At 40.3% G+C, this 13350-nt stretch overlaps 1 protein-coding gene and 1 long non-coding RNA gene across 4 annotated transcripts in view; one reads left to right on the top strand and one right to left on the bottom strand.

The window, feature by feature from the left end:
- Positions 1-647: 647 nt before the first annotated feature.
- On the bottom strand, positions 648-11955 carry LOC128318072 (uncharacterized). Its single transcript, XR_008301550.1, has 4 exons — positions 11819-11955; positions 4130-4308; positions 3709-4019; positions 648-3521 (listed from the first exon to the last, which is right to left on the bottom strand). It is a non-coding gene; the product is annotated as an uncharacterized LOC128318072 (long non-coding RNA).
- The window catches only part of plcb3 (phospholipase C, beta 3 (phosphatidylinositol-specific)), a 62821-nt gene continuing 57973 nt past the window's right edge, over positions 8503-13350 (top strand). The window contains exon 1 of one of the 3 annotated variants that reach the window (XM_034303617.2): positions 8503-9303. In XM_034303617.2, the coding sequence (XP_034159508.1) occupies positions 9205-9303 (99 nt within the window). In that variant the 5' untranslated portion in view covers positions 8503-9204. The remainder of the gene's footprint in view (positions 9304-13350) is intronic. The other 2 variants (XM_034303616.2, XM_026936270.3) reach the window with 2 other exon arrangements.

Below are 13350 nucleotides of genomic sequence, written 5' to 3'. Positions count from 1 at the left end.
CCACAATGCGAGAGAAACAAGAAAAAGCCTATGAGCAACTTTCGTAACTGCTGACTAACTTAATTTTTATTTTAAACTCCTTCCAAAATGTCCCACTGGCTGATTCACACACACACCTGACTTGTTATACTGGTTTGTGGAAGGACAGAGATACAAGAAAAACAAGCATTAAACATGCAGTGAAGTTTAACATAAACTGCAGCGTTTCAGCATGATACTTTAAAGTGTGTTGAGGCGAAATGGCAGCGCTCCAGGGGTCCAGCAGTTTATTAGACCTGACCTTGCTTGTGGATTCCATGGAGTCGAAACTTGTTATGTGAAAGCTGCCCGTCCTTAATCAGCCCTCGCCACTGCTTTTCACAAGCCAGTGGGTTTTGATTATATAAATTATTCAATACCATGTCTGGATCTTACAGTTCAATAAACCCAGACAGACATGCCTTAACACACTTTTCATTTTTGTCTCTTATTAGGTCACCAGATCAGTGAGCATCTTTAACCCATTTTACAACCTTGCTTTTAATAGCTCTTAGTAGTAGGGTTTTTTAAAAAAGAAATCATAGTTATAACTGTAATGTGTTTATATATATATATATATATATATATATATATATATATATATATATATATAATCTTTTGTGTTTTGCTTTATGTCTCATTTTCAGTAAGCCATGTGAAGGTTGTGGTTTAAGTAATTCGAAGCACTTTGTCATGTCTAGAAAAGTGCTATACAAGTAAAGATTACTTACTTACTTACTTACTTACTTACACAAGCCCAAGGTAATGAAGTAGCCATCAGCATCTCTAAGTACAGAATGTTTTATCAGCATTTAATATTTCAGAGTGATGCTGTATTGCTGTCTGCCATCCTCCTTCCATCAAAAGCTGCATTGTAATATAATATTAAGTAAGCAGTGTATGTGTGGGGGCATTTTTTTTCATGCCTCTCTGGTTTCCTAGAGTCCCAAGCAGCACTACAGAGTCTTAAACAGCGTGTGACAGGAATGTGTGTGTGGGCAGTGCAGGATTTTCCTCATACAGCACTGGTTGAAGGTGTCTGTGTGCATTTGTCAGCATTTTTCAAAGTGTTTCAAATCACCATATGCCATGATTAAATCTTAAATAGTGGAAGCAAAATGCACTAAATTACAAAGTTTAGCACACTTGTTATAGTGTGTAAGTGTTTTTTTTTTGTAGCAGAAGGCCACAAAAATGACTAGCACAAAGAAACAGACAAAGACATGAGCAGAAAGAGAGTTCAGCTACAACCTGTGCTTCATCTTGTCTTAGCCATTCACCTGTCCTACTGCTAAATGTCACAGTTCAACCTCAGTCCAAAATGGCTGTATTACAAAGCTGAAATGTAAGCTAAACCTCTGCTGATGTGCCAGCAAACCCCCTATTTGCCAAGGAACTTGGAGCAGCTTCTAGGTAACTTTAGCATACTTAGCAAAGTTCAGCTTGATGATATAGGATCAATTCTTATTGAATAAGAGCAAATATAGATCCATTTTACAAACCGCCCAAGTTTCCATGGTATTGTATAATCATGTATGAACTTTCTCGCTTCAGGTGTGTCACATGACATTAGACATGGAGGCTTATATGACAGTGGATGTTGTGTTAGTGCTGCCACCTGGCTGAAACTGTCACTGATGTCACTGTGCACCAGTAAAGCACAAATTATTTAAATATTTGTAATAAGGATATTACTGAAATGGTTATAGTGTTCACATAATGGTGCACAAGTACAGATAATAAAGTGACAAAACATTTCCATGCACACCTTGAGATATGTTGTATGGTCTTAAAGGTGCCGTTTGTATTTTTAAAAAGTATTTTTTTTAGATCTATAATAATCACATAATGTTAAAGACTGTGATTTGTAATATTAGCACACAATAGATTTGGCTGACTTTCTTCATTTCAGGCTTTCATTTATTTTCCCTGAATATTCGCTCAATCCTCAGCTGAAACCTTTTCCTTAAAAGGCACTATGCAAGGCATACTGTACATAGTTTCAACATGAGATGGTGGGGTCGAGAGTGTTTTTAACAGAGATGGTGGTTAAGAGGAAGGAGAAAAATGTATTTTTAAATGCAATTGCAATTCCTCTCACAGGCAGCAGAGGGCTCTAAAATGACAAATGGCTCCTTTAATGCAGGAGAGCCTACTTTTTTTTTTTTTAGAAAGAAAAAGCATACAAGGTAAAACTCAGAGGAAATCATTCTTCATGTATAATAGCTTTGCCAAACACTGCTATGTTGAAAACATAATGTTCAGTCGTTAGGTGTTATTATAACTGGAATTCTCCATAATGTTCCACCACTAATACACAGTAATTGCGAGCTGCGGCTTTGAAAGGGATTTTACAGGAAGACATTGCCCTATATTTGGTCCACTACTATAATACAGTTGATCTTATGATGAGTATACAATTTAGAGAAGGGGAGAGAGATGTAGAGAGGAGACAGGAAGTGTTTGTTATTTTGATGAGTAAAAGATTAGATTGATTAGTTCGATTTGACTGGAGCTGGAGAGAATAAAACGGGCTTAACAGAGTGAGTCAGAAACCAGGAGTCAGTAGAACCACAGAATGACTGGAAATGTGTATGTGTGTGTGTGTTTGTGTAATTCACATCTGTTTATATGCCATTAACTTTAATTATAATTGCTGCTGAGGAGTGAAATCAGCTAATATGATTTTGTTCTAGCGTTGCCATGGGTTCTATCCAAGGCCAGGAGTCTACACACAGGTCTCATGAAGGTCATACTTTTATTATGTAGGAAGAGGGGCTTACTTCTTCTCCTGTCTTGATCTGAGATACTCGATCGCATGAAGAGAATTTGGCACATATCATTCCCCACAGAGTGCATTCTTCTGGCAGTGTCAGCTGGAAAAGATGTATTTGCTGTCTAAACATGTTATGGAGGAAGGATGTGTTAGCCTTCACCCTCCCAAACTGGCAGATATCATATGGTAAGGGAGTCGCAATAAGGGTGGGAATCGCCAACAGCTAACCCTGAGGAAATAATATGGACAGGAAAATTCAAATTCAAATTTATGGCATTTGACACCATCAAGGAAAAATATAGCACATCAGATCGCTCTTAATTTCAGTATATCCAGCTGACAGAAGCCATAAAGAAGACAGTCAATATCAGAATACGTCATAGACACAGTCCCCATCTCTCCTTACAGCTATCTCTTTCAAATGAGAAATGAAGAACCACAGAGAACCAACAATCTCACATCGACTGCCAGAGCATATGCAATATGACCTTCAATTCTTACAATAAAAAACTCTAATAATTACAATAAAAATCCTTCATAGATCCAACATTACAACCTACAAACTGCACCGCATGGGATTCCACACTGCCAAGACTTAATAGATGTTTGTTTCATGCTTTCTGGTTTCGTCATTACAGCCAGAATTTTTGAGATCCTCAATCTCTGCATCTTCACAAGCTCCATTATTACTTGATGACATCGCCACATCAGTGTTTCATATTTGACCCTGAAGATAAGTAAGTAAGAAAGAAAGAAAGAAAGAAAAACTTTTTTTTTTTAATACTTTATCATAAAATCTCAACATGCAGTCCTTGCCTTTCGTGCTTGGCTTGTTGCATGTATATAAATGCATGGTGTGGGTTTATTTTTTATTTGTAACATATAAAAACATTATATACCAAATGTATACTGACCAGATATATAAAATCACTTCATCTGCGGGATTTTATGACACCAGCCATGCAGACAGCAGATGGTTTTCACAATTGAAGAATTTCTCCAGTCAGAAATTGTTTTATGGAACGTCATTTGTATTGATCTGGAGCATTGATCAGCATTTCAGCATTTCAGTTCAGCATTGTAAGAGACAAGAGTGAGCAGTCCTCTAGATAGATGAATCCTGACAGCGTGTATGGTACCATGCGAGTGAACATTTTGCTGGTGTCGTTGGTGTGAACAGAGTGGCCCATGACAGTGGTGGGGTTTGGGTAGAAGCAGGCATATCCTAAGGCATATCCCAAATGCATTTCATCAGTGATATATGAATACGCAGAGATACCAAAACGAGATCCTGAGGTACATTGTCATATAATTTATTCACCACCATGACCTCACCTTTCAGCATGACAATACATGGTCCCATGCTGCAGGGATCTGTGCACATTTTGTGGCAGCTCAAAATGTCCCAGTTCTTCAATGACCTTCATATGACCTCATCAGACAAGGCACATCTTTGGAATGCTCTGGATCGGTGTATACACCAGCGTTTTCTAGCTCCCACCAACATCTGACAGCTGTAGCAGAAGAGTGGGACAAAATTCCCCAGGCCACAATAAATGATATGATCAACACTAAGTGAAGAAGATGGGTTTTGCTGCTACAGGCAAATGGTGTTCAAACCAGAGAGGGATAAAAATCTAATGAATCCATCTCATTGAATCCATTTCAATATTCATTAAGATCAGTGAAAACATGCTTCATACTAAATCACATGCTGAAATATGTGCAAGCTGATGTAGCTTGTTCTATTTCCTATTTAGGTGGCATCCTTTTTTAGGATCAAAACATGTTATTATACTGTAATTAATGTACCTAAATAGACTCAATCAGTTGATAGCATAGCATAAGGCACTGTCCTAATTACTGTTACACCCTCTCATTTAAGTTTCAGGCTTAAAAGTTAGGAGTCGGTGTACATGCAGCGCTTTCCCAGTCCTTTTGCTGTGTGTGTTGATGCACTAGGGGGCGACAGTGTATTCTCTGATTTTGGACAAGGCCCTGCAGATAAAGCTTTGAGAATCCTGAGGCTTCAACAATGAGGCTTTTGAAGCTTTTTAGAGCTGCTGGCCAGCAAATTTCTGCTTTCTGCAGAGTAATGTGATCAACCTCACACTGCTGCTGGGACTGAGACAGGACTTTGTTATGAAGAAAGGAAAACATGGAGGAAAATGGAGAGAAAAGAGGATTGTGGGAGAATGTAAGATGAAAAATGTACAGATTTTGAATAGTGCTGGTTCTTACTATTAACTTATTTTTTTCAGATAACACAGGAACTGGTAAACACACTGTGTGTGTGTCTTTCCAAGTCTCCCTTAAAGTTCCTCTGTGCCCTAATACAATGTGTCTCTGTAAGTTTTTGGCATACAGTCAGAAATGGTCTGATTAGAGTAATGGGGAATACAGACACTGAGAGAGAGAAAACCCTTTAATTATCATCACTCACCTCCTTCAGTCTTCATTACCCCTACTGCTTGTCTTTTTATATACACTATGTCTCTGTATCTACATTCTCAATCTCAATCAAGGACAACGTGACACAGTAGGAGCACAAGCATAGTGTCTCACTCTCTGAAATATGATCCAGGGCAGCCAGTTCCCTCACTGGTCAGCACCTGTGTGAATAAATGTGGACATTTAGCTGGGAAGGAAACACCTGTTGTGGAAATATGGAGAAAAGGGGCCGGCATTCACAGTTGCTGAAGAGCACAAACACAAACTAAAACGTCATGATGACAGGTCTGCAAAATCACCTGCTTTTCAGGCCTATGAGCTAAAAGAATGCTCTAAAACATTTCAAGAATTTCAGTTGGACCATATTTAGCATATGATGTTACAATAACTCAAGGATTATGATTGAAGTATTTTGTTAAATAATGTCAATTTCCAGAGAAATAGTCTTATGGACACATTTGAACTGTACCATGACCCATGATTATTTGCTTCATTGTGTCATACCCAGTCACTTGTCTTGTATGTGTGTGTGTGTGTGTGTGTGTGAGAGAGAGAGAGAGAGAGAGAGAGAGAGAGACTAAAGTTCTGTACATCATCTACATCACTTCGTCTGATTACAGTCTGCAGTTGTTTATGAGGAGAGTTTGATTCTGAGTTAAACAGAATACATGGCCATGTTTATGTTCAGAGGCAAAGGACATAGTCTCAATTTAGTACATAAAGTACACAATATTTAAAACTATTATATAAATCAGAGGTGATTCAGGCTGGCCATTCTTCTTAGTAGGCTATGTAAGGCTGTGTAATGCAGGAAAGATAAAGATCCTTGAGACGTATGTGTGTGAGACTGCAGGCCTGTATGCCACCATCTACTTCACTTAAACCTTTATCATGAAAAGGACACCTGTCCATCACAGCATCAAACACACATTTGCATGCTCCTTCACACCTAGGGGCAATTTAGAATAGCCAACCAACCTACTGGAATGTTTTGTGAGGTGGGAGGAAACAGGAGGAAACAGGAGGAAACCCCCGCACAGAAACCAGAGCTCAGGATCGAACCCTGGAGCTGTAAAGCAACAGCCCTACCCATTGTGCTGACTATCACTTCATCTGATCGACACACTTTAACACTACACATTTCTGAGTTCTATATCTCAATGCATTTATAAATTTAGCTGATGCTTTTATCCAAAGTGACTTACCACTGAGACAGGATACAACCAAGTAGTTGAGGGTTAAGTGTCTTGCTCCAAGACTCAGCAGCTTGGCAGTGCTGGGATTTGAACTCAAATTATTCTGACAAGTAGCCCCAAAAATGACTAAGCTACCACTTCCACTTGCATAAATGACTGAATGGGTGGGAGGGTTGATATTCTTCTATGCTCTATATCCTAATATACTCTCACTGGCCACGTTAAGAGTGCAATTATCCACTCAGCCAATCATGGGGCAGTACCACAATGCATAAAATCATACAGACACACATCAAGAGCTTCAGTTAATGTTCACATAAAACACTCGAATGAGGGGAAATGTGATCTCAGTGACTTTGACCATGGCATGGTTGTTGGTGGCAGACGGGCTGGTTTGAGTATTTCAGATTTTCACACGCAACAGTAGCTAGAGTTTACACAAAAAACATCCAGTGAGCAGCAATTTGTTGACGAATGAGGGCAGAAGAGAATGGCCAAACTGGTTCGAGCTGACAAGGAGGCTTGTTAAGTCAAATAATCACTTTGTAAAACTGTGGTAGGCAGAAAAGCATCTCAGAACACACAACATACCGAACCTTGAGGCAGGTGGCATAAAACAGCAGAAGACTACGTTGGGTTCCACTCCTGTCAGCCATTTTCAAAATGGTGGCGTGCATGCACTCATGCATTCATGGAATTCTGCCTGGACTTGTGCTCTCACCTAATTTCATACGATGACAATAAAGGTACTCTGGTATGCCAGATGAATATCCAAAATATTATACCATTCTGATTTCAAAGAAAGCTGTGCATGGACGCTGACAGCCAGTGAGACAGCTAACACAGAGAATATTTGCCGATGTGTAGTGTATAGCGTGTGTGTATTTTAACAATTTAACTGCCATAGCTGCTCAATCCGCTGACACGGATGTGTGTTTCATAACTGCTGTAGCTACTGTATTATACATGCATCATGGCTACTTGACCAGGTGTTGCTTTGTTTTTTTTGTCATTGTGTTGAGGCTTGTGTTTGTGCTTCAGCTGGGCATTTTGCCTTTGGTTTGATATTGATTTGAAATCAGTCAGATTTCTCTTTTTTATCATGTATTTTATTCCAGAAACAACTGTTGATGGACACAATCTAGCATATCACCTCAGGACACAACTTTTCCAACATGCTGCCATGAGTTACGCATTATGCCATGCATAACTTGGCAACAAAAGCATACAGAGAATCAGCTCGAATACCAGGGAGTATGTCAGTACTCCTCTGATTTGATCTTTATTAGATCTTGGCCCATACCCAGAGCTCTGACTAGTATCATACAGGAAAAAATGTGTTACGTGTTGGGATCCCTAGTTCTGATGACTGTTACTACTTTAGGTTTGAGAATATGGATGGCTTTTATTATTAGATAATTGATATTGTCTGAGGTTGTCACAACTTGGGTTTTGGTGGAGACCTTGGCTCGGGGCACTGAATAAAGTCCATGACTGTAGGTCCATTTCATTAGAAATAGTCTGATGGAAGTGTGCACTATTAAAACTTCAGCATGCATTTAGTGATTTATCATGACTTCAACATCCTCAGTTATGAGAAACTGAAGACAGGCATGAACAAAGCCAAGTGATTACTGATAGATGCTTGAGACTTCTGTGTGTGTGTGTGTGTGTGTGTGTGTGTGTTTGCAACCATGTACACAGATAGTAAGATCCCTAGTGTTGATACCTACTACATGTTCAAGAATAAAAACTGTTTCATAAAGTAAGACATTGACATTATAAAGTAATGGCAGAGTTGATTTGTCTGGCTTTGGGTTTTGGTGAACTGATGCTAGTGAAGTGAAACAACTGGTAATGTTCTTCTTTAACACAAAGTCAATGAGTCTGTGGACTTTATAGGGAGCAAAGCAAGGATTTGAAGTATTTCAGGAATTCTCTCAAGTCCCTTTCCCTGGTGAGAATTTAAGCCTGGTTTGATTTCAGCAATTCTACAGACAAGGACAACATGCAATGACAAACCGATGGGGACTCTGTGTGTGTGTGTGTGTGTGTGTGGCCGGGTTGAGTGTGTTTAAATCATGCTGTTTTACCCGTCAGTGCTGCGCCATGGAGGCAGAACCCGCCTCTGCGAGAGAAAAGGAAAGTAGCAGTGACAAACTGTAAACGATAGCAGAAGAAGACGAAGAAAAGAAGGGAAGGAGAAAGAAAAGCAGCACTCCCTCGTCTGTTCGCTTTACTCACTCACTTCCTCACCTCCCCCGTCTCTCTCTCTCTCTCTCTCTCTCTCTCTCTCCCTGCCCTTCACTCACTCTCTCCCTCTGTCTCTCCGTCGTTCACTTCAAGAAGAAAAAAAAAAAACCATGAAGGAAAAGGAAGGCCACTTGGCCGGGCGCGTCGGAGTCGAGTGAAAGTTTGTGGAAGGATAGAGGAAGCAGGAGGACGTGGAAGGGAAGGAAAGGCGCAATTCAACCGCACTACGCGAATGAAGCGAGCATATGGAGTCATAAAGTGTAACCGACTGTAAGAGACTGGAAGCAGCTCGCCTGCTCGTTCATGTGGGACTCCGAGCTGAGCGGCTCGCGCACACTCGCTCTCCTGCCTCTCTCCCCTCAACTTCGTGCAGTCATCACCGGAGTCGGAAACTCGCGTCAGGTTCCCTCTCAGAAGTGTGCGTGAGTGTGTGAGCTGAGGATCTGAGAGTGTGAGCTGAGGATCTGAGTGTGGCTCTGAGGAAGACGAGGACAGGCTGTTGTTGCAGCCATGGCCGGGGCGAAACCGGGAGTGCACGCGCTCCAGCTCAAACCGGTCTCCGTGCACGAGATCCTCAAAGGGGGAAGCAAGTTTATCAAATGGGACGAGGTAAGCAGAGTCTGTCTGTGGGTTCATAGTGTGCCTCCTGAAGTGCACTTGGGGTCGGTGGAGTGTCCTGTCTGAGAGCTTGTCATGACTCCTGGAGTAATCAGAGACGCAGCACATGACTGACAGCCGAGTGCTAATGAGCTAAACGCTCCTCTGTTGTGTTTCCGAGCCAACATGCATTCCTGTCCAACAAGTTTCCCTAACATGCAGGTTTTTACCTCCCTACACACTCCACACTACACTGCACACTGCTTGTGCATTCCACTCCAGAGGCACTTTTCGGTGTAGATGTCCCTCGCGCGCCTCTTATGTTTATTTGTTTACTTGGGCATTTTGCGGAAGTAATGATAACATGGCAAATGACACATGAAAGTGCCTTAGTGTTTTTATAGGTTTTATTCTAAAACATGCTGGTGCAACATTCAGAAGTTTGGACTGTCAGTACTTTGAGCCAGATGTGTCAGAAATGTGTGATTTTCAGGGGTTAAGTTGGGATTTAGAAGGTGGAGAAGCTCTGCTTCTTTCAGAAGTGCTAATCTGTGGGAACAGAATTGTTCAGTTTATCTTGTGTTTTATAGAATTCTCAACATTTGACAAACAAAATGTTTAAAGAAAAGTATATAGTCCAGCTGTGTTTTTGTGTTAAGGGTTTAACTACAGTTTGGTGACTTCTGTCAGGACATTTATAAGTTTTCAGAACTTCTTGTTGGTTTTGCCACCTTGTTAAAAAAAAAAAAAAACAATAGAATTTGTAATAGTTTTAATGGTTATAATGGGAATTATATTGGTTTTAATGGAAACTGGAATGGTCCCTGTGGGTCTGTACTATTGGTGACATGTTATGTCGAGTGGACATCATTAAGGACCAGTCATGGTAATGGTTTTAATGGTTAGCTGATGGTTTGTAATGGTATTTGTAGTGGAAACCATTAGAATATCTGTGATGGTTTCTGTTGTTTTTTTTTCTTTTTCTGCAGAGCTGGCAAAGATACATGATAGTAAAACCTTTCAAGTAATAAAATGAAAATTTATATTAATTTCATGATAAAAATGTACATACACAGGACAGCATGGTAGAGTTGCCGCCTCACAGCTCTGGGGTCCCGGGTTCGATCATGACCTCAGGTTACTCTCTGTATGGAGTTTTACATGTTCTCCTTGTGTCAGGAATTCTCCAGGTTATCCAGTTTCCTTCCACTTCCCAAAAACATGCCCATAGATGGATTGGCTCAGCTAAAATTTCCCCTATGTGTGATTGTGTGCGCATGGTGCCCTGAGATGGACTGATGTCCCACCTGGGGTGTATTTCTACCTCGCACCTTGTGTTCCTGCGATATGGTCCAGATCCGCCTCCATCCTGATCAGGATAAATCCTGAAGATGAATGAATGAATTAACAGCTGCATTGATCGAAGGAATAGATTTGACAGTTTTTCTTATAAGCAAGTTTGAAACCGTTACCTCATCATTTTCATTATCGCCATTTCTGCCTAATTATAGTATCAAAGCTCAACCCTGCTTACTTTTCAACTTACTCGAGAGTCTATATGAGTCTATATGAGTCTATATGCCTATATTTCAAAAATGTCAGTAACATTAGACCTCTTCCACCCAGTTTTTGCGCAACTTGCACCAATGATTCAAGTGTATACATGGAAGAGAGTGTGTGTGTGTGTGTGTGTTCCATATAGAGAGGTTTTAGGTTTATTGTTCAGAACGTTTCCAGGTGATAAAACTCCCTGTTGAGCTTTTCTTTTTCTCTTAAAGTGTTGTAACTGCTGCCAGTTAGCGATGTGGCAGTTGACATGAAGGAAGCCTGTATTAGGACAGGATTGTGTAAGAAGTTGTTGAACTGCAGAGTTTGTTCATCTCACCAGACCAGTGTCTCATTAATAATTAACTGTACAAGCCACGATTGTACATGAGTGGCTCGCCTTAATGTATTTGCATGGTCTATAACAATGTTCGGTTTTCTTAGCAGACATACTTGTGTGTAGGTGTGTGTGTTAGACAGATAGAATGTTTTTACTGGACAGTGCAGTATGATATGATAACAGATTCATGATTCCATATTTTGTTGTTTTTTCATTGGTATGTAGCTGCCAGTGCTAATTTTGGCTACCCTACTGGCCAGGCTACCAAGGGTACTGAACTGATGTCACCAACCACAACCTAAACAGAACTCACAGGTTACGTCTAAAGGGTCTAGAAAGTTCTGGATTTGGATTAGTCGCCATACTGCACCACTTGGTAAAAATTGGTATTAGAGACAGTGTTTGAGTGAGAAAGTGAGTACAATCATAAGTAAACCTTACTGTCTGAAATCTAGTATGATGTTTACCCATCCAAATATCAATTGTGTGTGTATTCGCGATTGATTTATGACAGATAGATAAAGCTTCTCTCATTTGATTACTGCCCAAGGAATAGCTGAATTCTGATACACACAGACAAACAGAGACTCAGTACTACACAGTGGATTGTGTGAAGCACATGCATGGAATAAAGACACTTACCTTTGGGGCTGTCGTATAGAGTGGCATCACACTGACTTAAAAAGTGCTTTTTCACAACAGAGTGGACCAGATGATTACTAATCTGATTGTATCCAAATCTGTCGATGCCTGGGTCAAGGGACTGTTGCCATTTGTAATTACATAACATTAGCCGTGAAAGTAGGTGGAGTTCTCTGGAGGTTGTAAGGTGGTGACATCATTTCTTGGTTTACCTTTTATTCCATATTCAGTTTGATGTGAAGAGACAGAGGCAGTGAGAATTTTCCACTGCAAATGCTTACCAGGCACTCATATTAAAGCTGCCGTATAGTCTGGGAGAAAGCAATTATAGCTAGCTAGGCTACGTTCCAAACCACATACTATTGTTCTAAATGCTTTCTATATGTATAAAATGGTGCACTATATGAAGCAACAGATGTGGCATACTATTTGTATGTATTATTTGGTATGATGTGATGTGGGGGGTGGCACTGTGGTGCAGTTGGTAGCGTTGGCGCTTCACAGCTCCAGGGTCCCTGGTCCGATCCTGAGCACGAGTTGCTGTCTGGGCGGAGTTTCACATGTGTCTGAGTGGGGTTCCTCAGGGTTCTCTGGTTTCCTCTCACCTGCCAAAACCATGCTGGGAGGTGAATTGGCTACTAGGTGTCAATGAGTGTATGTGTTTGTGTGTTTGCGTGTATGGTGTCCCATCCAGGGTGTATTCCTTCTTCATTCCCAGTGTTCCTGACCCGTATCCACCATGACCCTTAAAAGGATAAAGCAGTTACTGAATAAGAATAAATGAGTGAATGATGTGATGTGATTTGGAACACAACCCTAGTGGGTTTTTTCTTTTCTAATATGGCTTGAGTGATGATTCAGTGACAACTGCATTTGACAAATCAATGCACATCACTATTTCTAGCCCCACCCATATTTCCCTAATCAATACGTTTGGTACCTGGCAAGAAAATTCAGCACAGATATTTGGTTATGGCACGGCTCAAGCACACATTAAATTCAGCATAACTTTTTGATAGGTGTAGCTTTGATATATGTTTAATGGGAATTGGTGTATCTATTAGAGGCTACAGAATGGGACAGACTCTAAACACAACAACACACACATGCACACTCTTCACACCTTACATCCAGCTGTTGGAACATTTAATGGAATGGACAGATGCAGGCTAATGGATTCACAAGCTAATGGGTACACGTATTGAATTACCCTTGTTATGGTGAATGTTATGGGTGTAATGGGCATGTGGTCAAATTCAATTTTCATATCGCAGTAATTGCCTAATGCTCCATCATAGGATACAATATCATCAAGATGTTGTTTAAAAAAAATTGCATGATTACTTGTGTCTGTTTTGAATTTTGAGGATGCTGGATATCATCATATATCATCATTTCACTGTGCATGTGGCAGTTTTTCACAATTGAATATCTTCTCTATCTAGATAAACAGACAACACAGTAAGGTTAGGCTACAATCTAGTACACAGTATATGACTCTCGTCTTGAAGAACAAATGAACTAGCATAATT

This window comes from Pangasianodon hypophthalmus, chromosome 4 (genome assembly GCF_027358585.1).
Source record: "Pangasianodon hypophthalmus isolate fPanHyp1 chromosome 4, fPanHyp1.pri, whole genome shotgun sequence".
Classification (NCBI taxonomy): Eukaryota; Metazoa; Chordata; class Actinopteri; order Siluriformes; family Pangasiidae; genus Pangasianodon; species Pangasianodon hypophthalmus.
Note: the sequence above shows the minus strand (reverse complement) of the source record. Positions and strands in the feature narration are given on the sequence as shown.